The 24,165-nt window shown below is 43.1% G+C and overlaps 1 protein-coding gene across 2 annotated transcripts in view; it reads left to right on the top strand.

Moving 5' to 3' along the window:
* Positions 1–19,597, top strand: part of lypd6 (LY6/PLAUR domain containing 6) — a 37,919-nt gene extending 18,322 nt beyond the window's left edge. Inside the window, exons 2-6 of one of the 2 annotated variants that reach the window (XM_063214701.1) lie at positions 8,666–8,837; positions 14,043–14,141; positions 15,560–15,690; positions 18,414–18,611; positions 18,999–19,597. In XM_063214701.1, coding sequence (XP_063070771.1) covers positions 8,720–8,837; positions 14,043–14,141; positions 15,560–15,690; positions 18,414–18,593 — 528 coding nt within the window. In that variant the 5' untranslated portion in view covers positions 8,666–8,719 and the 3' untranslated portion in view covers positions 18,594–18,611; positions 18,999–19,597. Of the gene's footprint in view, positions 1–8,665; positions 8,838–14,042; positions 14,142–15,559; positions 15,691–18,413 lie in introns of both variants that reach the window. The other variant, XM_063214700.1, reaches the window with a different exon arrangement.
* The last annotated feature ends 4,568 nt before the right edge of the window (positions 19,598–24,165 follow it).

Here is a 24,165-nt window from a genome sequence, read left to right as displayed (position 1 = left end):
TCATTTATTGTAGTTTTTCTCCAAGCACACTTTGAACTCTGAAGATGATTCCTTCATGTATTTATGTTTCCTTCTTTTTCCCCACAAGAAATGCCTTTTGGGGTTGGTTATGGAAAAGTTGCTCCTCCCTGATGTTACTTTTACAAACTGACCACTGCATTCAGTGATTGCTAGTACTCATTATTTGGTTGTGAGGTATGCATGAAAAACACAAGCAGAAATACAGTCTGTAGACTACAGTCATTACATGGAAACTCAAGCAGACATATGTACAGTCCTTACAAAAAACACAAATAAAATCACAGATCTTACATGAAAACACAAGCAGACATGTTGAGTCCTTTCATGAAAAACACAAACTAGTGTGTGACTAAACAAAACATCTCGTGCCAACTGGAATGCACACACTCAGGGTTCCGTCATGGTGAGTCATGTTGAACTGCTGTCATGTGTTGATCTGACACACACACACACACGCACGCACACACACACACACACACACACACACACACACACACACACACACACACACACACACACACACACACACACACACACACACACATGCACGCACAGGTGATTGTACACAATGACACTCCTAATCAAGACTGTGAGAGCACAAGGAAATGTTTTTCCCCTGGCACAAACAAACATCTTTGAAGTGCACACACACACACGCACGCACGCACGCACGCACGCACGCACGCACGCACGCACGCACGCACGCACGCACGCACGCACACACACACACAGAGGTATACACACACACACACATACGCACACTCGCGTACACACCCCGCACACATGCAAGTTGTACACACACGCACAAACACATGCACTTGTGTGTGTACACATGCACGCACACATACACACCACTTTATCCGCAGTGGTGGGCGTGGCGACGGTGATGACAGTTGTGTCTGCTGGCGAGCGAGCTGGCAGCACTTTAGAGGGGCCGACTGCATGCACCAGTCAAGCGCCTCTCCAGGTATTTCCTGTGAGACTCGAGAGACAGAGAGAGACGCGTTGCATGTTGGGCCAGCAAGCCATTAATTGGTATCTGTGTCGGAGCACATGCAAGTTTCGACTGGGGCTAGCTACAGTATGTAACTCTGTAATGTTTTTTTCCTCCCTCTCTCTCTCTCTCTCTCTCTCTCTCTCTCTCTCTCTCTCTCTCTCTCTCTCTCTCTCTCTCTCTCTATGCTGAGTGGTGTGGTTCAGCAGTATAGTCTGGTACATGCAGCTGTTTGTTACACCGTGATCACAGCAGGGTCTTCCAAAAATGTGAATAAATATTCGAATATATTCGAAGTTCGTTTTTAATTTAGAAAAAAATAACCCTAATTGGCCTGTGTGCTCGCATATTGTGCTCACTTATTGCATGCTGCCAATTGCGTCCTCTAATATAGGTCACTTTGGGTAAAAGGGTCTGCTAAATGCAAAGCAAACAAATCTGACTGAACTGATAGTGGTTATCCCTGTGCCTGCTATTAAAACCGCTGTATAATTAACAACACATTTCTATACTGGAAACAAATGAACAAATACAGTAAGCTTGTGAGAAAGACCATCAATATAATACCTGCTGACCCCTTGTCCGTGTTTTTTTGTAAGCGTATCGATTTCGACTCGCTGCATGGTATTTGCATATCTTAATTTCATGGTTAATGAAATTAGGCTTCTCAGCTTGTTCATTCAGGAATGTATCGCCCTTTTCTGAATCCAGCCTCTGTCATTATCATTATTATGTAAAGTAGTCCTTAGCACACAAAAAACCCCACACATGCCCAGAGCCGTGGGTATCCCAGCCCAGTTGCCAGTGACCCACATCTCTCCGGTACATGCTTTTCACTGCCAGGGGGATTTTTCCTCTCCTCTCCTCTCCTCTCCTCTCCTCTCCTCTCCTCTCCCTCGCTACCTCTCTAAGCACAGCCACCTGCTGATTCAGCGACAATGGTTTTCCACAAACACAAGGGGCCAAGGCGATGGCATTTGAAGAGTCTGCTCTGTAAAGTAACACTCTTCGGCGAGAGATAATGGTTCTGCAGCTGTCCCTGGTCCTGTGTGTGCACACCTGAAGCACTGAAACCAGAGCCTTGTGTCCATGTCAATGGGATGTGTATGTGTTGGCCCCCCATGACTCTCTTCCATCGCGTACCTCCATGTCTGTAAGGGATGTCTATACCCCAGCCCCCCACCAATGGGACACCTGTGGGGGGTGGAAGGAGGTGGGCTTGGCCTCATCGCTATCTTGGAGCCCTTATCAGACATCTATCTACCTGCTGGGGTCTTGGGGGAAAGTCAAGGCTTTTGTGGCTCTCTTTTCAGATAGATACACTTGGGGGCTCACGAAACCACCTGACAACTAGTCTTTACATCGGGAAGAGAAGAGGAGGGGAGTTAATGACTTGTTGGGAAGTGTAAGGGTTTGTCGGAAAGAATATTTAACAGACTCAAATTCCAACGGGTTCTTGTGTGGTGATGAAAGGCTTGTGCATGATTTGGGCTCAATTGTGAAATCTGCTGTAACACTGAATTGGAATTGTGAAATTGGTGTGCATGTAACTTGCTTTAATCGATAGAATCTGGTGAGGTTTATGTGCTCAAGCGGAACATTGAGGGACTTTGTGCACGCGTATGATATCAACTTAATACAGAGTTGAAATTTCTTTGCGTGCTTGAGACTATTTGCCCAAACCATTACGTACATGTTTTGTTTTCCCCTTTATAGTCCACTTGGGTGAGCTGAGAGAACATTGCATTTTGAGCTGTTTTCAGCAATCCACTGAAACATGTGTTTGCAATCAGTGAAAAAATACACAAATACCCCCACCACCCAATGTCCTCTTATCGGCATGCCTTGGCAGCTATCTGCCATAGTGTTTACCTCCCCACATTGGGATGCTACTGATATCGCCAGGGAAGCCGACAGGGGAGGGGACAGAGGGGTCAGATGACCTGGGCAGGGACAGAGGGACCACAAACTTGGGTCCTTATTGCATTGTACAGTATGTGTGGGGTGTGTGTGTGTGTGTGTGTGTGTGTGTGTGTGTGTTGGGGGTGGTGGGGGGTGTTTTCAGATGACTTTGTCCTGTGCCTGGCCAAAGTCAGTGGTTCTGACTATTGCCATAAGATAGTAATGGAGGCTGGTTTTCCCTCCTTTCATTGGGTGTGCTGTTTATCTAATCTGACCAATGGTGTGTGGAGGAGACTGCTTTGAGGCCTCATAGGCTTGCAACCACTGGGCAGCCAACGTGCACAGCAAAGGTGATACAATGCCAGGATTTGCCGAGATACAGAAGCGATTTGAATTTTCAATTAATGTATTTGTGTTTGCATTGGGGAGGATAAGTAATATTTTCCACAAAGTAGGGAGTGTGTGGAGGTGTCATAAGGCAGTGATGGAGACACTAGTTCTTCATCCTTGGGTATTCCGCTGTACAAAGGCAAAGTGCAGTCAAAATTGAGTTTACTGAAAATGGTCTGCATAACAACTCCTATATCTTGAGACAAAGCCCTATGGTCCAATATCCTGTTGTAGAAATACTACTATGTCAAATTTGCAGTAACTACAGTATCCAACCTAATACCAACACTTTGAAGACATTTTTCTCAGTCTCAATGTTGGCGTAGTAATGTAGTTACTGTGCTTTGCCTTTGTAGGGCAGTATAAGCAGGTGTGTGTTTTTTGCTACATTATATTGTCTACCATACATTTCTTCAATTTCAAAAACATTTGGATGTTTAATTTATTTGGGGGGGGGGGGAGGGGGGGGGGGGGGGGGGGGGGGGGGGGGTGGTAATTCACATCTTTTCAGAAATGGTCCCCTCCATGATCTACATCCACGGCACACATCCACACATCCAGTGAGAGACTGGGAGCTATACAGTACATAGGAAGTGGGTCAGGGTCTTCACTCACTCACTCACACACACACACAAACACTGATATACACACCTCTTGTTTTGGTATCCCCAACCCCCACCGCGCTCAATGCACTCTCGGCCCTCCAGTCAGGAGATAAGGATCGCCTGAGAGGAAACTCAATGCAGTGCAACATGGCTTTGGTGTGCTCCATGGCTTTGTTCGGCCAGGTCAGAAGGTATACAGCGCAACAAGACGCCATGGTTGGGTGGAGTGCCTGCTTGCTTGGTGCAGGGGCGCTGACAGCCGGGGCCGGGGCCGGGGCAAAGTCATGCGAAAGGCCCCCCTCACACAATACATACAATGTAATGAGGACCTAACTTTGGGCCCCCTCTCTCCCTGGGCCCAGGACATCGACCCCTTTGCGTCCCCCTATTGGCTTCCCTGGCTTGCTGGCCCAGCATGTGAGCTACTGTACAATAAGAAAACACATACACTCACGTACATGCATACAGACTCACTCACATACACATACACATACACATACACATACACATACACATACACAAACACTAGACTGTGTGTGTGTGTGTGTGTGTGTGTGTGTGTGTGTGTGTGTGTGTGTGTGTGTGTGTGTGTGTGTGTGTGTGTGTGTGTGTGTGTGTGTGTGTGTGTGTGTGTGTGTTCCTTTTCCCCTTAGTGTGTTTCAAGGATGATTGTGTTTGTGTATACAAGCCCACAATACAGGGCAATATGCAAAGGATACCCAGGGCACGCATGCTACTGGAAGCAAAGTGGAGGTGCTGTATTGTTCTACTGACTTGTGCATGTGGAGTACAGTGTTTCCTGTATATCATTCTGTTTCATGCAGGACAACTACAGCCTCAGCATTATTCATATTCTAAATAAGCAACTTAATATGTAAAAGAAATGAAAGAAATGTTTTTCTGCCATAATATTGAGTGTAAAATGGGCCCAAATGATTGATGTTTAAGTTGCAGCAGTTTTGATTTTAATTTTTTTGCAATACTATACTTTCTAATGTAAACTTACTTAATGTCAAAAATTGTATAATAGAAAGTTTTCTCTCTGACAGATTTATGGCATTGTATGGATTTCACCACATCAAAGACTGACTAGATCAAGAATTTTTTTCACCGAATGTACAAAGAACAATTTTGTATTGATACTTGGCAAACAAATCACTTCCTTTGAAGTTATGCCACAGAAATATTTAATACTGTCTTTTATTATGTCTGTTTTTTGTCGTTTTACACTTTAAATTCAAAATCGTTTAAAATGATTAATTGATTATAGAACAATGGAGTCCTAATGTGGATCATCTTGGCTTTTCATTTAATGTCTTTCTTGGCTCCTGGGCATCACATCACATCACTGCATATATTACACAGTCTGCTGATCATAAATCACTCCACCATAATAGCCCTGCGTGATCCTACCTCCATCATACTATAAATCTCACATCGTGTCAGCACCATCGTGCTCCGTCTAGAACAAACCGACCGTGTGAAAGCTTTGAAAATGAAGCATATTTTTTTGGTCATGGAACGCCAAGCATGAAATCTCTTTTTCAACTTTTTGCATCTCTCCCCATGCGAGGACGATGCAACATTCGATCCAAGTTTTAACTATTTCTCAAGCTCCTGCTTACATAGTATTCAACCAGAAATGTTGCTAGGGGGTTTTGTTTGAAATATATTCAGGAAAGATTCCATAGTATGGTTTGGTGATTTTTTTTCCGTAGGGAAACCCCATTGTTGCCTCGACCTACTAGTAACTTTGTGTGTGTGTGTGTGTGTGTGTGTGTGTGTGTGTGTGTGAGTGCGTGCGTGCGTGTGTGCACTTTGTTTGTGTACACATATGTGCATGAACGTGTACGTGTGTATGTGCGTGTGCAGGGCGTGTATACCCATGCGTGTGTTTGAATGTTTTGAACATTTTTACACATCCAGAGCACGGTCTGCCCGTTGCCCAGGGATACCGAGGCCTCGTGCAGCAGTGACCACTGACATCAGCGAGAGACTGAGGATGCAATGAGGCGTACAAAAGGAGGCTCAGAGGACGAATTAGACATCTTAGGAAAGACATTATGGAGTGCTGTTTGAGTTTGCTTCCAGCGGACGGATGAGGTGACAAAGTCACTCCCCCTTCCCTTTGATTCGGGAGGCATTTGTTGTGGGGGCCTAATCTGCAAATTGCACAGTTAACTTCTGGAAGTAAAGCCCCTCGCTGCAATAAGTATTGGGTCTTTGGCTGCGCCTCTGGCAGCTGAACTGTTGAACTCAGTAGAAAAAAAAGTTGGTGAAGAGTTTTCTCAAACACAAAACCAAATAAACCTAAGCTACACTGATTAAATTTGTGACATCAAAATCCCAGCACAGAGGTGCTATGAGGTACCGAGGGGTCTGAAATTCAGAACCAAATAAACCCAGAACAAATAAATCGAAGTAATCGCTGATTGAATTTGTGAATTGAAACTCCCCTACCCAGAGCTGCTGATACCAAGGGGTGTGGAATTCGTCTCAAACACAGAACCAAAGGACAGAAGCTACACTATATAGCCTACCCTGCTTATTAAATTTGTGAATTTAAATGTGGATGCGCTGAGCGGCCAAGTGCATCAGCAGAGGCTGGCTGGGAAGGAACAATCACATTTCTTGCTCCGCTACCATCTGCCCCCTCGTCCACGGTGTCTGCAGCAGCGTAGACAAAAGGGGCCGGAGTCAAGCCTGTGTGATAAATGTGTGATGTGCTCCAATTTTTTCCCTCTTGCGAATGCAAAACCGCGGGTCCCCCTTTTCGCCTGTGCCTCGGCCAGTTGCTTCTGTATTCTCTCTGGGTCTCACGGACAGCGTGGGCTTTTTCATGCCATGCACAAAGAGGCCAAAGGCAAGATCATGCATCTCTAGCAAGACACCACACTACACACCGGACTGGCCAGTCTTGGAGATGACTGTAAACACGGTGTGACTGTTAAAGACTTCCCCGCTTCCCACTCTGAATTTGCAGCTTATTTCTAACATTTCTAACATTTTACGATGTCAAAAACCTTAATTTTATATCGTAAAGGTGTCATGGGATGTACACATTCAACTTTGCTTTGTTTATGTCGCAGTAAGGTTTGGACATGAATGGTTATAGAGAGAGATCATGTGTCTCACAGCAGGACATACTGGACTGAGCAGTCTTGTGGATGACTGTGAGCACACCGTGACTGAGATTCCTGGCTCTCCACTCTAGTTCCCCCTCCTCTTTTAACCATAATATGACAAACCAATTTTACAAGTTTTATTTTATATTCCAAAGGTGCCATGGAATGTATGTACACATTGGGTGGGTTTTATATCACATTCCTTACTTTGTTTGGTCATGAATGGCTATATACATGTAAGAGATCATGCATCTCACAAAAGGACACACTGGATTGGCCAGTCTTGTAGATGACTGTGAGTACGATGTGACTTTCAGACCTTCTCACTCTCCACTCTAATTTTGCAGCAAAATCTGTTTATTGTTTTTTTTTAAGCATAAAATAAACAGATTTCAAAAGGTTTATTGTATAATGTGCCATGGTATGTACACTTTGGGTGGGATTTATATTAAAAAACCTTGCTTTGTTTATTAAGGTTTGGCTGGCATGCATAGTTGTAAGAGTTTTTGCATTTCACAGCAGGACACAGTGGAGATGACTGAGTGCGATGTGACTGTTTGAGAATTCTTCACTCTGCGCTATCTTTGCAGCATTCTCTTTATTTACTACAATTAGATAAGCAGACAAAAGGTTGGCTGTTACTCATTTTCATATTTAATAGTTCTCTGCTTTTCTCTCTAATTTGGTAAACTCTTTACGCAATAATTTGACAAGATTTCAGAAAAGTCTATTTCATATTGCACAGGTGCTAAGCCAGGGGTTATAAACATGATAGGGATTCCATATTAAGTGTCTTGTACGGTATGGAGACATGAATGTGTGTGAAAGATCATGATTGTGGTGTAAGTGTAAGGCAGCACAAATGGAAGCATGCTCCTGGGAAATCTGTGAATACCTGACCAGGGGTGCATTTCTCGAAACTGTAGTTGCTAAGTATGTTAGCTACTTTGCTGTTTGCAATGCAATTCTTCATTGACAACTACCCAAGTTGCTAACTGGCTAACAACTGCACTTTCGAGAAACGCAGCGCAGGTCTGGGAGAAGTCAAAATAATCATCTGGTCCAAAGACAATGAGAACAAGCTTTTCAGCTTCAAGAGGTTTTCTCGGCTAAATGAAATTTAATTTTCCAGATGAACTGTGTTTATTTTGTGAACTCTGCTGGTTTTTTGATGACCTGACTGTGCAGTCAAACTAGATTCAGCTAATTGGACTTGGAAGTCTGGAGAAATAAGAAAAACAAAGTCTTGTATAGTCTGTAGAAGCGCATTGTAATAAGAAACAGGGGCCGGTTAAGAACATTTTCACAGTTTTCTATAATGAGATGGATATGAGCGTAGAATTTCTAAGCTTTCAGTATTTCCAAAATCCATCCAGTACCTTTCAGATCTGACATTCAATTTAATTGATTAAATTTCAGTTAAAGTCTGGTCTGGGTTTTTTAAATGTCAGACATTTATAAGATTTGTTTGTTGAAGGATAGGCTTCATAACAAGTGCTTAAATCTTCTTCTTCTTCTTCTTCTTCTTCTTCTTCTTCTTCTTCTTCTTCTTCTTCTTCTTCTTCTTCTTCTTCTCCTTCTTCTTCTTCTTCTTCTTATCCTCCTCCTCCTTTCTCTTCCTCCAACAGGTTGACTTCTGAGACAAAGCTCAGAAAGCTGCATGTGTGAATCGATGTTCTGCAATGGAACCCTGGCCTGTGGTGGCCTGGGTGATGGTTCTGATGGTCTTCGCTGACTGGATGGACTCTGCGTGTGCGAGGGACTTCACCGAGAATGACATCATATTCCTTCACCCCTCAAGTATGTGTGTAAACAAGGCATTACTGTTCTTCACATTACATCTAAGCAAGCAGTTTACATTCCACATACACTCATAGGTCTTTGTAAACCTTACACATACTGTGTGATATGTTGTGAAATATATTACGAATCAATTAATTTGTCCTTTTAGATGGACGGTATGATGGCTAAGTTAACTTTGGTGAATGTTTCACCAAGGACACGCTTACATTGTTGTGCATCTGACATCATAAGGGCTTCACCTCTTTCTATTCATGCAGCGTCAGTGTTGTGAGGCTGCTATTTTTTACACTCCGTCACTGATATTAGTTATTAGTTTAGATACCACTCCTCACCTCACCTCAGTTTGTCATCCATGCTGATAATCCCTGCATGCCTGTTAGTGCTAGGGCCCAGCTCCATCAGCACAGGGCTATCTATCCCATAATATCCCATGGTAATCCTGGGCTGGTTGTCTGGCTGGCTGGTGTGAATCCTGTATTAGACCCTGTGGCGGCGTGTCTCCCGCGGTAACCTGTGATTATGCCAGAGGGGTGTTATTATTGGGGTCCTGTTGAGGGCTGCAGGGGAGATGGACGGCAGGGCTCTGTTGCAGGATCACTGTGTGAGGGAAACCAACAGGGGGCAGAGGTGGGGGTGGGTGGGGTCAGTGGTCCCGGGCCCAGGGAGAGAGCGGGCACAGAATTTGGTTCTCATTAAAGTGAAAGTGAAAGCCCATTGGGAAGGTTAGAAGGTATGTATTGGGTGGGTGGAAGGGGGGGTCTCTCAGATGACTTTGCACTGGGTCCAGTTAAAGCTATCAGCAGCCCTGCACTGTGGTAAAGTTATAGGCCGATGTACAGCACTGCACACAGAGACCAGAGAGTCATTCACCGCTTTACGTGACACAATCATGTGTCCACAATACGACCGCCTTACATGAAATAAGTTAACACATAAATGGAGACAAATAGAAGGACAGAAGAGAGCCAGCAACTCTGCCAGTAAAACACATTTACACACTGTAGCCTATGTTGTGTTTTCTAATCTTCTTTGGTTTTGTCCTTCTGCACAAGCTCTATAGCACTGATAGTGTCAGGTCTCTTCATACATGGGGAAAGGGGAATCAAACAAATCATCTTTTATAACCCCCCTGAAACGCATCCACGTTTGGAGTCGATATTCCTGCTTCAGTGAATGCTTCAATAAGGCAATGAATTGTTCTATACAGTATCTGGTCTCCTGTAGGAGCACTGTGTTTTACTGTATGCAGGCACTACATGCACGCAGGCAGACAGTAGGAAAAAAGTAGGACAAATTGGTATTTTAACACATAAAAGTGACAGAAAGCACAAGGATCTACGCTTGTGGTTAAAGGAAGAGAGATGTTCCGCACAGTAGTGTCACTGGTGGTCAGTCTGATTTGGTACGCTACTGGCTCATGGTTATATTTTTGTGGTCAAAGATGAGATGGCATAAGAGCTGTGCTAACTCTCTTTGACACCAAAATTGCTGTCGAGTTGCCCAGCATGTCTCTGCAATGTAGTCACTCTCTGGCTTGTTCGCGTCTTTGCTGACACCGATTGCAAGACAGAGGCTCTCAGAAGCTTCTCATTCACCCAAATTGTGGTCATATGACTGTGATGGAAAAGCTCACTTCTTTATTTAGCCATCTAGGAATTTGACACATGAGGGGAAAAACTTCACGAAATTACACCAGACTGACTAGAGTGTGAGACGTGATTCTTTGCCAAACGAAGACCCATATGGTTAAGTTGTTATGTGATATGGTAAATACCACTCCCGGGACTACATAAATACAGTTACTTGACAATAAGATTGTCTCAATTTGACTAGTTTTCCTTCTCCATCAATGTCAGAACAAAAAATAGGCAGCATCTTTCACGGTTTCTTTCTAGACGTGTGCAGCAACTGTACTACTGTGCTTGTTGGATGGTTTGTATGGTCTGTGGACCTTATATTTTGGGGGATTTTAATGCGTTTGTTTCATAGTGGCAGTGATATGATGACAGGAAGTAGTTGTGAGAGAGTAATGGGTTAGGGTTGGGAAATTACCTCGGGCCAGAATTGAACCTGGGTCCAGATCTCAGGTTTGAGTACAGTGCCTTAGGGTATTTTCACAAAAAGTCAGGCGGTCCAAACTCAATAAGGGCCATATTAGCTTGAGTCCCCTTGTGAGGGAACCCACCCACTTGTTTTGCCATATCGAGTGCTTTTTGAGTAATTGGTACTAAACTCTAGCCTGGGAGAAAAGCCGACTGTTGACCCCGTCAATCAGTCTGGCAAAAGCCAAGAGTAATTCGTCTCCGTGGATGGTGGGAGATGGTCTGATCTTACTCTGGCATTTACATTCATTGGAGTTCCGAATTCAAATTAAAACCCATATTATGCTTTATTAGCATGACTGTTACGATATAGCATAGCAAAAGCATACAAATAACAAAACAAAAGTGTGAATATAGTTACCTTAACCAATCAGTAACTGACTTCGCGGGTGAGTTCTGCGTCACCACTCTCAACTGTTTGCTGATTGGCTAACTGAGACTTTTGCCAGACGATGTGCGGAGCCAAAATCTTTGGGTGGAGTACATAGGATGGCGTCGCCAGGCTAACTAAACTCAGCCCCGATACTTGCTCAGTAAACTCGTACTCGTCAAACACTTGCCGATACCAGGCACCGATATACTGATATTACACGAAACAGCGCAACAGCTCATCACGTTCAATTGACTTGAAAACAGCATGGGAATAAAGTGTCGCCTCATACATTTGCTAACATTTAAATCTACATGGAAATGGACAGTAAAACAAATATCACAGGTGGAAAAAACAAGTCTGTGCATTTATTTTCATTGTATGTTGGGGATAAAAGTATCAGTGGCTTATCGGTACTCAGTATTGGCAATTACAGACATTAATGTACTCATACTCATCGGTTTTCAAAAAAAGTGATATCGTCCATCCCTATACTAAACAGATAAAATAATAATTTGAGCACCCTAAACACATAAAATCCACCATTTGACTATTCCATCCTTCCTAATCACATCAAACTAAAACATGTTAGGCATAAATCAACACAATCACATATTTGATCCCCACCACAAAACCCAGTTTCACAGCTCCACGCTTCACTTGTATACATCAATAAGTTAAAAAAAATAGACTAATGTGGTTTTTGGATTTGAAATTTGGTTGAATTACAGTGTGAGCGATGCTCAGCAGGGCCAGACTCACAGTTTAGCTTCGCTCCGTGTTTTGAGGGGGTGATGATGAATGGGTGACATGAAAGGGTTACAGCCGATGGTAAACCCCAATAGTAGATTAGTGGCTCACACTAGGAGGAGGCCAGACAGCGTGTTAAGAGGTCAGAACCTTCAAGCTCACACACAGACACATGTGCGCATATGTGCCCCCATGCACACGCACACACATGCGCACGCATACACACATACACACACACACATACACACAGCAGCCACAGCAGCCCCTCATCAAGTATCAGCCAAAGAGGGAAGAAGAAAAAAATCTTGTTAGATCTTTGAGAATCTTTCATCATTGCATCCTGTCGCACCAGACCTCCCAGGAACAGGGTTTGAGCGCTCCTTAGCTTTTTCTTTTTTGGTCAAGAGGGGAGCTATCCATGGTGTTGGGGTTTGAGGGGTGGGGGCACCCTCACAGCTCCTCTTGGGGATTTGTGGGGTCTGTGGGTAGTGGGCCAGCAACAGCGGTTCTACTCATTTGACCGCCCTAGGCGAAATGTAGACATGTGGCCCTTTGGAGTGTGTTTACCATGGAGGGGCTAACAGTAGAGGCCCCCTTACACTGCCCTACAAGGGTAAAGTGCAGTAACTACATATTTGCCAAAATTGAGTTTAGTCTGAAAATGGTCTTCATTACACCTCCTTTATCTTGTGACAAAGCCTTATGGTCCAAATGTGTCCCATTTCAGAGCTATCACTATGTCAAATTAGCAGTAGCTACAATATCCATAATACCAAGGCTTCGAAGGCATTTTTCTCAGTTTCAAAGTTGGCATACAGTAGTTACTGCACGTTGCCCTTGTATGGCAGAACAGATAGCAGATTTGGTGGGGCCCTAGGCAATTGCCTAGTTTGCCTGTTGGTAAAATCGACTCTGTGGGTCGGCGACTATGTGAAGGCCTGTGACGTGGGGGTGTGGAGGGCTTGGATGTGGCGCACATGATGAATTGCATGGGATGAACGTGACTGACAAGCGCTGCTTTAAGACCCCCCTAACACAAGTTGTGTGACGGCGCTTACAAAACCCTTTCAGCTGTCGTTAAAAAGGGGTGAAGAAACAGATGAGCCCCTCCCTTAAGACCTCCAGCGAGATGTGTTGTGTTGTGATGCGATGATATGAAATGTGTTGGGAAGTGAACGGTGCATTTGGTGGATCACAACAGATGGTGGGAATAGATGTGGGTTTTTTTATACCACTGGGACACTTGCGCAAAGGGAATGTGCTTGAAATTTGGGTTGAACAGAGTACATTTGTACAGAGTACAGGGTTAATTCAACACCTAACAGAGTAGGATCAACTGCACAAGCGTTCAAATTGACTCTGTAAGAGTTGAATTAACACTGACACATTTACTGTGCTAGGCCTGCAATCACTGTAAGCTGCATCACAGGGGCATCCAAGTTCACAGCTTAAGTTGATTAAGTTAATTGTTTGGATGTGGTCAAAAGAGGTTTTGGGGGAAAAAAGTGAAAAGTTTCCTGTGAGAGACTTTTATTTAGGCTATTATACAATTGTGGCGATTGTGAGATTTAGGCTGTAAATCACGCAAAGAATGTTCCGGGAGTTTAGCAAGCAAGCCTAGCTAAAAGCAAAGATCAATAAATTATAGCCTACGCAAGGCCTGCTCTCTGCCAAGAAAACAGTCCACTTTTACCCTGCAAAATAAATGTGCTGCTTAAACTGCTTCACTGTTCACACAAATTGCTCTTTGATTCCTATTTACTTTTACATTTGACATCATTTTAAATTTGTGCCCAATACATCACGAGACATTTCACTCTAAACCTCAGAATAAAGCCGCTGTAGCCATTTTGTCATGAGATTTATTAGATGTTAGAAGACGAGAGCGGATGTTATGCATCTCACAAATGTATCTGAAGTGGGAAAACAATGCGATAAAATACTAAGGTGCTGCCATCTTCCTCTCTACTTCCTCTTCAGCCACTCCATACCCGGGCGGATTCAAGTGCTTCACATGTGAAGAGGCGACGGACAACTACGAGTGCAACCGCTGGGCCCCGGACCTCTACTGCCCTAAAGGTACAAACATCTTAGCTTCTTATCTGAAATATGAATGAGTGTGGGTAACACACTTCTGAATAGAGTTCACATATTGCACATGTCACTAACACATGTCTAATGACTGTCTGTATAAGTGACTTAAGACAAGTATTAAAATCAAGGGCCTACAAGGTCCTTATTGTGATAATATCAATTATAAAGGATTTACTGGAAATTAACAACACATTTATGAATACACGTCTACAATTTTGTTTTAACATGTATTCGAAGTCAGTTCACCAGTTGACCATGTATTAGTGGCTAGCTAATGTGTAAACCCTAAAATAAGGGTATACACTGTAAACTTTACAGTAATGTTTTACTAAACAAAGTACTAATACTGTAGAAATGTTGTAGTAATGCTGTAGTTAAAAAAAACACCAAAGCATTCCACAAGCTGAATGGTATGCACTAAGAGGTTCCTCTAAGTACTTGGCAGGTATCAATAAACGGTATGGCTCTTCCCATAACCTTGCAGTGATGGCACCCATTTTGTTTTACAGCTGTGGGATACTTGCCAGGTTATCACCAGACACAAGTGAGATAAGGTCTGGAGACCTGCCTTCTGTAAAGCCCGTAGGGGGTGTGTGGATTACGATTGACGACGGTTCTTTATTGGGCACTACGAATGTGTATCATTTGACATATGTAGCCATAGCCAATCGTGTCGGTTGCATCTATTCAAACAAACAGAAGTCGCCTTTCCACTCCTCCCTGCTCTCTGATTGGATAGAGACAGGGACCACGATCTGGTACCCTGCACTGAGGGTAGACTCCATGCTGTCTTTCAGAACGGAGCGATTGTGCAAAGCAGCATGGGATTTCACAGGCTAGCAGAATACTACTGGTGTCCAGCTTGTAAGCTATGTATGCTTTTGTACACTCATTGCTGGTTTTTATAAGTAAACTGTAATATACAGTGCATACCACTGAATCTGGTTTTTGGCTTGACGTCATTTACAATGGCGGGGCTGATTGTTGAGGGCCCCTTCAGTGGGAAGTTTTGCTGGGGCCCTAGGCAATTGCCTACTCTGCCTGTTGGTAACCCGGCTTTGCAGTTACTGGTGGTGGCCACAGCAAGAATGTACCTACATGTGGGTATTCTTGCATTGTATTGATACTGGATATTCTGGACGCTCTCCAGAATAAAACAGGTTTTAAATGGGAATTAAAGATTTCTTTGAAAATCTCCCACTTTCAGCATTGTGGCAATGTATTATTTTGTTTTCTCAAAAAGAAAAATACTGCCTGAGATATTTGATCTGGTCACATGATAACGCTTGTCTGCCACAGTTGAAAATGATGGCCTTTCGCCTTTGCACGACACCATAGTTTAAAGAAGCTATTTTAGAGGCCTGGCTAATGTTCTGTTTTACAACTTCAACTTTACGTTACAGATGCAAGGTATTGCTTCACCCGGCACACGATAAACCTGGACGGCACCTCTGTGTCTGTGACGAAGCGCTGCGTGGCTCTCAACGACTGTCTCTCCACAGGCTGCTCTGACATAGACCAGGAGGGATTCAGGGTAAGGACCACACACTACAATAATGTCTGTACCTCCCATCAGATAACCATCTGAGGCTAGGATATCCAAACATAGAGAGCACCGGCTAGCTTGAGGAGCTTCCAAGCCATAAAAACTCCTCAACAAATATGTTTGGGACCCAGAAAGACTTCACAGTCAATGGACCCAAATGCAGATATGACTTTTGTTGTTTTGTTGGGACATAAAAACACTTATACACACATATATATATATATATATATATATATATATATATATATATATATATATATATATATATATATATATTCTGGGTATATATATATATACAGAAATATTTGACCTGACTTGAATGCAGAAATACTTTGTATATGTATCTGTTTATTTAGATTTGAAGGCATGATTGTGATAAGATGAACTCCAACAACTTTCATTGCCTTAAAGCCCTAAAGAGGACCAGGTTCAGAGAGATAGAAACTCAAAATCACCTGGACCGGTAAGCTCCGCAGGTCAAAGACTTGTCTCACGACCTCAGAACAAAGTTGAGAAGTAATACTCTCTCTTTCAACTATGATCTGCACCGAGAGACAGACTTACAGTACACATGGAAATAAATACCAGCTGAGCAGAGTTTTCCTTCAGCATTAGACCTTATCTCTGGCATGTTTGAGGTTGTATAGACAGTGGGAGCTTCTTTATTCCAGTTCCCTCTGAGTACACAGCTATTAATCAGTCCTATCTTCATCTTCAATCCTGCTCTCCAACAACACAAAGAAGCCCACTTGAGGAAAGCCTCCAAGTACATACTGTGTAGTGGGAGGACAAGTGTATACTGTATCTATGTGCGTGACGTGTGTGCGTGTGTGTGTGTGTGTGTGCGTGTGCGTGCGTGTGTACGTGCGTGCGTGTCTGTGTTTGTGTGTCTGTGTGTCTCCAAGTTCAACTAAGACGATTCATCTCAGTCAGCACACACCGTGTGTGCGTGTGTGTGTGTGTGTGTGTGTGTGTGTGTGTGTGTGTGTGTGTGTGTGTGTGTGTGTGTGCGCGCGTGTGTGCGCGTGCGTGTGCGTGCGTGTCTGTGTTTGTGTGTCTGTGTGTCTCCAAGTTCAACTAAGACGATTCATCTCAGTCAGCACACACCGTGTGTGTGTGTGTGTGTGTGTGTGTGTGTGTGTGTATCTGTATATGCCTCCAATTTCAACTAAGACGATTCATCTCAGTCAACACCACTTTAGTGCACTTTTCTATGCTAAGCTGAAGATGCTTCCGTCCTGAGTGATCTCTCTCTAGTGCAGATAGACAGAGCAGAGGCAGACAGATGACGGCTGAGATGGGATGGGATGGGATGGGGCTGCTCTTTCTCAGCAAGCCGTCAGGCTAATCTGTGTTGAAAGGTGTGCGTGTCGCCACCGCTCAGGCCAAACAGCGCAGGTTAAGCTTGTCACTCAGACGATAGGGCGGGGAGGAGCATGGTGATGGGTGCACACAGGGCCGTTGACAGATGTGGCTGGGCCCAGGACAAAGTCGTTGCAAAGGGCCCACCTCCCAATACTTATAATGTAATGATGACCCAATTCTGGGTCCCCTCTCTCCACGGGCCCGGGACAAGTGACCTGTTTTTCCCCCCCTGTCGGCTTCACTGGGTTCACACACAGTGATTGAAAACAAAGGTGAGGTGAAAAGATAAAGAGGCACGCCATGCCATGAGTGCTGAAGATACACACAGAGACAGACAAGTAAATTGGTTCAGGAAGCAGAGGTGAGAAGTAATGGCTGAAGGGGGTGGATTCGTTGACGGGCCGCTAACCTGGGGCGACCAGCACCTGTGTTGGCAGGGCCTGGGCTAACAGCAATTGGTGTTAGGAAATGGAAATAATTGGACGTCTTGAGAGCAGACGAGGAATTAACATTTGGGACTTTTTTGTGTTACGTGTTGATGTTAGGTGAGCCATGCAAAATGTTACGCCCTGAGGTCATAGTGAGTGGAAGTCCTAAGGGCAGACGAGGAGTTAACATCTCTGACTTTTTTCATGAGCAAGTGTCAACAGTGCATGTATACATAGACAAACGCTGCTTAAAAAAGATTACAGACATTTATATCATGATGATATGATTTCAAGATGGAAAAAGAATGGTGCTGTGTGTTTGTGAAATCTTGGGACAACCACAGGCTAATGGTTTTCCAATTCCAATACCTGTGACCCTACAGTGACAGGTGGGTGAGGGGAGTGTATGGCCAGTGTGTCCTTCAAATCTTGATCATGATCTATGGCATCTAAGTCATCACAGTCACAGGTTTGAACAAACATGTTTTAGGAACAACCTTTAACTGTCGCTAAGAGCAACCTAAGACAGGTTTGATCACAGATTTCCTAGGAACAACCTTAGTCTCCTCACACTGTCCATAGATGTATGTGTTATGAGCATAGTACAGTGTAGACTGTGGTAGCCCCATAATGAACACCGTTCCACCAGCGTAATATAGGCCTACACTGAAAATATGGCATACCATAGTACTATACCACTCTGATAATGGTCTTGCTAGTGGTCATAATTCCACATTCTATATTCCTGGAATCATTATACAGTGCCTTTAGTAATGCATTACATCTTGGTCCTTGCCATTCTTGTAACAGCCAGTTTATTATTAAAGGGGCCATGTCTTAACGGCTTATAACAAATGATGAAACTCACTCACTTCTCTCTAATCTGTTTGTGTAATTTCTCATCCTCTGAACCAACAGGTGTGCACAGCATGCTGCGAAGGGAACATCTGCAACATGGCGGTTCCTCGGAATGAGTCAGACGCCCTCTTCGCCACAACGTCTCCTCTCAGCGGGTCTTCGAGTCAAGCTCCGAGCCTCTCGCTACTCGTCACCACAGTCATCCTCACAGTCAACTTTCTTCTCTTCAGCCATGCTTGAGTGGCGCCATGTCCTACTGTGAGCTTCTTGATATTCATCACTTCCTTCATCCTCACCCTCAACTGGTATCCACTCAGCTGTGCTTGAGGGATCCGTGTTTTACTGCAAGCTTCTTGCTCAACGTTATCACAGTCATTCTCGCCCTCAACTATTGAGATATGCTTGACATGTGATATCGTCATTGACTGGCAGAAACCTTGTATCTCCACTCTATCTTAGAATTATTATAATCTTATTTAATCTTTTGATCTAATTATTTGTTTCAAACAACTATTTTCTAAATAAAATAAGTGGGTTTTAAATCATTTATAAAAGTCATATACTCCTGGAAACCCACCAATATTGTACTGAACTCAACTGGTATATTTGAAAAAAAAAATGATGATAATAATTAGTATTTTAAAGGTGGAGATATGAGGTTTCTGCTGGACAGCGATGACATGCGACGTGCGTTCCACCGTGAACTTCTTGCTCATCACCACTACTCTTCCCCTCATCATCAACTGGCCTGTCTCTCCTCAGCCATGCTTGAGCGATGCATGGCAAGAAGACTGCATGAGGACAGTGAAGTTAGGAATCTTTGCCACCATGTGTTCTTCTTAACTAAGACTCTACAGGCAGTGTACTGGAGAGAGACAACAGACTTCTTTTTTCTAAAAATAAAAAGGGCAAAGTGCCCCTAGAGGGTATGACATTAAAAAAGCACTTACTATAAAAACAGAAACAGAAAATAATGAAATGGTAATGTGAGTTGCTGTTATTGTTGTTACTACCTTTGCTTTATTCTTACCTCTTACCAATGAAGTGTTAACACAATTATTTACCACTTTTTCACCCTCACTTTTCAACCTATTAACCGCACAGTCTGATAGCTCTTTTTCAACCCTATCAACACTATATCTCAGATGTGCATATAGCTCCTTCTGTCTGTTTGTGTTTCTTGGTCTCACAATGAGGGTTGAAGTCCTACCTTTCATATTTTCCCCCAGCATGTATTAACCTGTAAGGGGTGGGATGGGAGGGGGGGTGTCACAGTGCTTTTTCTTTCTTTCTTTCTTTCTTTTTTTTTTTTTTTTTACAGTTGTGAGAATTTAACAAGGAATGGGAGGTCACCCTAGTGATGTTTATTACGGTGAAAATGTTTAAGTATTGTGTTTAAGTCCTTTTTGTCTGTCTGTTTGTCGTACGGTCGATATCAACTGTGTGTACATATAATATATATATTCATAGTATTTATTTTTGTATTACGTGTTGATATAAAATGTTACGCCCTGAGGTCACAGTGTGGAGTGCAGCTCTTATTTTCCAGGTTGAGCTGATAACATCCTCTCCTTCCTATTGTATTGCTATTCACAGAGGATAGTTCATTTTTACCAGCAGTTTTATTTAACTGCAGTTTTTTTTGTAGGATTGGAGTGTTCTCATGCCCAACACACTGCATACTGCATTAAAATGCCGTGTTTGTGCAGATGTTTGCAGTTTGCAGTGTTTCCATGTCCAAAACACTGCATTCAATGCACTATCACAGAAGTCAAATTGCAGTTGTAGCACTCGGGAGAGGATAGTGTATTCTTACCTGTGGAGTAGGATTGTCTAAATGAACTGCCTGCCTATTCATACCACACGTATACATATACTAACGGAGCAAGAACAAGCACTTAGTTTCCTTTTATCTAATTAAGCATTTAAAAAGTGACCAAAAGGGCAGCCACAATACAAAAAGTGGCTTTAATGTTTTTTGTGCGTTTTGTTAATATAGCTTTAAGACTTTCATAAGTTGTGGCATTTAACTTTATAACATTCTGTTACTCAACAACCAGCAGTTACGCTGTGGAAAAAATGGTCCTTTAATCAGAGGACCAGAACATGAAGGATATCTAGTATATTTGAATATTTGAATATTGAAGTCATTTGTTGTGAACGTGTCATTGATCAGCAGTGTTGATGGCAGTGATGTCATCTTGATGTCCCAGTGTCCAAATGGGATGGAAGCCAATTCAGCGTAACCCACTGAGGCCTTGTCTCTCACCTACACTGAAAACATTAAAGGTTCCCCAAAGAACCTTCATTTTGTCACTGTCGAGGAAACCCTAAAAGTTCTCTGTGCTATCCAAAAGATCTTAGAGTGAATACGTATACTGTATGTGACAAATTGTTCTTGAAAGAACCTCATGGTTCCTGAGACAACCCAGTAACCGAAAGGTTCTTTGAGGAAGCTTGGGTTGCCACTGTGGAAGAAACCTCTAAAGCTTCTCCAAGGGACCTTGGGTATCTTCTCAGAACTTTTAAGTTCTTCCTCTATCTTTTATGTTTCCTGAGAGGAACTTTTTTAGGGTCCCCCATGAGCCAACAGAGGGTTCTTTCGAGGAACCTTTTCTTTTTACTGTGTACTTTACTTATCTTGCCAGCATTTCCTGCTCGGGAGAGTGTTTCCCAAAACCATAGTTGGGCCATTGACGTTTTTTTTGGTTGCAGAGGTTACGTCAGGTGGTTCAACCACAGCTAATGCCCATGAATGAATTAACAATTGGTAATGAATGTACAAGCAATGAATATGCTTCTTAGATACCGGTAATCAAGTAAAAACAACAACAACCACAACAACAAATCCAAACCATGGTGGCATTTAGCTGTGGTTACACCACCCTGACATCTGCTTCTTAGAAAATGTCAATGACCTTGTCACTGACTGCATTAGCTGACTTAGTTGGTTGCAATGCAATTACCCATTGGAAACCAAATAAGCTGCTATCTGACTAGCAACTAACTTGCAGTCTGGAATCACACTCCAGCATTGTGTTCTCTCTCTCCGATATGACTTGTTCCTGAAGTCGTAACTCTGTCTGTTTGAAGAGTGTGTGTGCTGTGTGTGACAACTTGCTGAGTGTGCAGATACAGTGTTATGGTTTGCCCCGGCTCCCTGATTTGTTTAGGCCGCGTGCCTTTGACGACTTTGAGCCGCCGTTGTTTCCTTTTACGCCTCTCTTCGCCTTTCCTGTCGCTAATTGTTTAGTCTAGAGACCAAATGGCAAAAGTCAACTGGAACCACATCAGTGCTTTTCTGCAAGCATTTCTTGCTCAAGCTGCATTGTATTTGGTTTAGTAAGCTTTGTGTTAACTGAAGGGCTATCCTGTCATTGCCATATCTTTTTTTAATGAACTCAGGCAATAACGGATTCTTTTCTACTACTATAGTAATACAAAGTGTGCATTTTGTTACTGTGAGAGCAAAGAAACTCGGATGGCCTTTTATCAAAACTCTGCCATGTTGCTGACAAATCTGAAGTGCATGATATTGTGTTTGTGTTGTAAATGGATAGATGTGTGTTGCATGACAGTGTGTGCCAAATGTTAGAGAGCATGTACATATCGTTACTGATTTTGTTCACTTGTAGTACCTGTGTAAATATCAACAGTATGTGTAAATATATATAAATATTTTGGAAGCATTTTTCTAACTTCATATTAAAGATGAAGACATGACATTTTAACTTAACATGGGAGTCGCTGTGTGTTTGTACCCATAGAGCAAATATCAATAAAAAGGTAATCCCTACTCTGGTTTAAAACAACATGTAAAAAAGGTCAACAATACATGTTTTAAGGGGTGCTGTGGCGCAGCGCGCTAAGCCCCCCACATTTGGACTTGCATGCCCACCCACAGGGACCCCGGTTCGAGTCCGGCTGGGGTCATTTCCCAATCCTCCCCTGTCTCTCTGTCCCATTCACTTCCTGTCACCATCTTCAACTGTCCTGTCAAATAAAGGCAAAAAAGCCCCTAAAAATATATTTTTTAAAAAACAATACATGTTTTAAATAGTCTCCCCTGCAAATACACATGCCATAGTTTGATTTTAGAATATTACAAGCTATGTCCAATGCACAATGCCACCTACTATATAGGGTGAATAAATGGCTCAAGTAGTTTATGAAATGTTGCTATCCTGTTTCTATGACATCTGTCCTACAAAAGCACTCACTATCACAAATAGAAATGTAAAAGCGAGGCACATGACTGCCATGTTGCTGCCAAGAGTATCCAACCTACCCGCTCTCTGAAACAAAAGGAAATTGGAGACAGGACTGGCCAACCGTGGATGCACTTGACAGTGATTTAGTGGGCGGTGGAATATCATGTCTCCTTTGGGTGGCTTTGATCTGCGTTGTTCACGTTTCAAACCAACCAAACTCCACAGTCCCAAGTTTAGTTTTATTACTGTGTCACGTGAAACTGTGTAGCCCACTGTGTGTGTGTGTGTGTGTGTGTGTGTGTGTGTGTGTGTGTGTGTGTGTGTGTGTGTGTGTGTGTGTGTGTGTGTGTGTGTGTGTGTGTGTGTGTGTGTGTGTGTGTGTGTGTGGGCTGTGCTGCCCCACTGCTTTCTTTTCCGATCGTTCAGTGCCCACTTTTCCACAGATCAGGATTTTTTTCCCCTCTCTCACCGGTCCACGACTAATGCACAATAAATACCACGCTCTTCCAACAGTTGCTTCCCTCTCTTTCAGAGAATACTAAAAACTATAGCTATTTGCTAATCATCAGCTAATTCACAATTTCTAGATGAGCTATCAGGGCTGTCTTTATTACAGTGGGGACTGAATGAGCAAATGCATGTGCCTTCAAATAGACCCCCCCCCCCACCATATTAAATGTCATTTGGAAAAGAAAAAAAAGATTACATACGACCACTGCCTAGGGCTTGGCAAGTCTGATAATCCTGAATATAGAAATGATTATGAGTCATACAATAAATGGCCAGGCATTAAGCCCCAGTGTGCTGTTAGTATGCCATTAGTTAAAATCTTCCAGTCGCTGTAATACACTGTATCTATAATTCAAGACTGGGGGAATGACTGAATTAGCAGTGCGAAATGGGCTAAATGGGCCATATATAAATACGTAGCAAGAAGTCATACTGGCTGACATCCTGTGACAATGGTTGACTTGTAATCAGCGCATATCTGATTTCTAATTACGGTATTATATTATAGTATATTTTAAAGTGACATATTTTCCTGCACATTTGGGTTTCACAGAATCTTTATGTCCAATGTTGGAAAAAGAACTTGCAGTTAAGTTTGGGCCAATGTCTTTACCCTGCAGCAGTGAAATAGCCTTTTAGAGCACAAAAGGCTACCGAGCTGGCAGTGTCACTGCTCAATATGCCACCTGCTTTTAATTGGAATCAATATGAATACCACGTGCCCACATGGATCAACCTACAAAAGGAGTACACATCTGAATGACACACTTTGTCTTGACAATATTTGGGTCTGTTGATGTTCATATGATATATGGGGGTTCAATAGATTGACCTCTCCTCACAGGCATAGGGGCCAAAGGTTAACCCCATGGTGCCTTTGTCCAGCCCATGTCACAGATGGACTTCGGAGGACACAATATGAAAGCACCATTGTGCCAAAACAGCATAAGTCCATACATTTCAAACCGGCATCGTGCTAATGAGCAACCTGTCGAGCTGTGCAACAAAGTTACAATCAGGGCTTGATTAACACACAGGCTAGATATGGCTGCAGCCTAGGGGTCCCCAGTTGCCTGGGGGGCCTGATTGTC

The sequence above is a fragment of the Engraulis encrasicolus genome, chromosome 13 (genome assembly GCF_034702125.1).
Source record: "Engraulis encrasicolus isolate BLACKSEA-1 chromosome 13, IST_EnEncr_1.0, whole genome shotgun sequence".
Lineage (NCBI taxonomy): Eukaryota > Metazoa > Chordata > Actinopteri > Clupeiformes > Engraulidae > Engraulis > Engraulis encrasicolus.
Note: the sequence above shows the minus strand (reverse complement) of the source record. Positions and strands in the feature narration are given on the sequence as shown.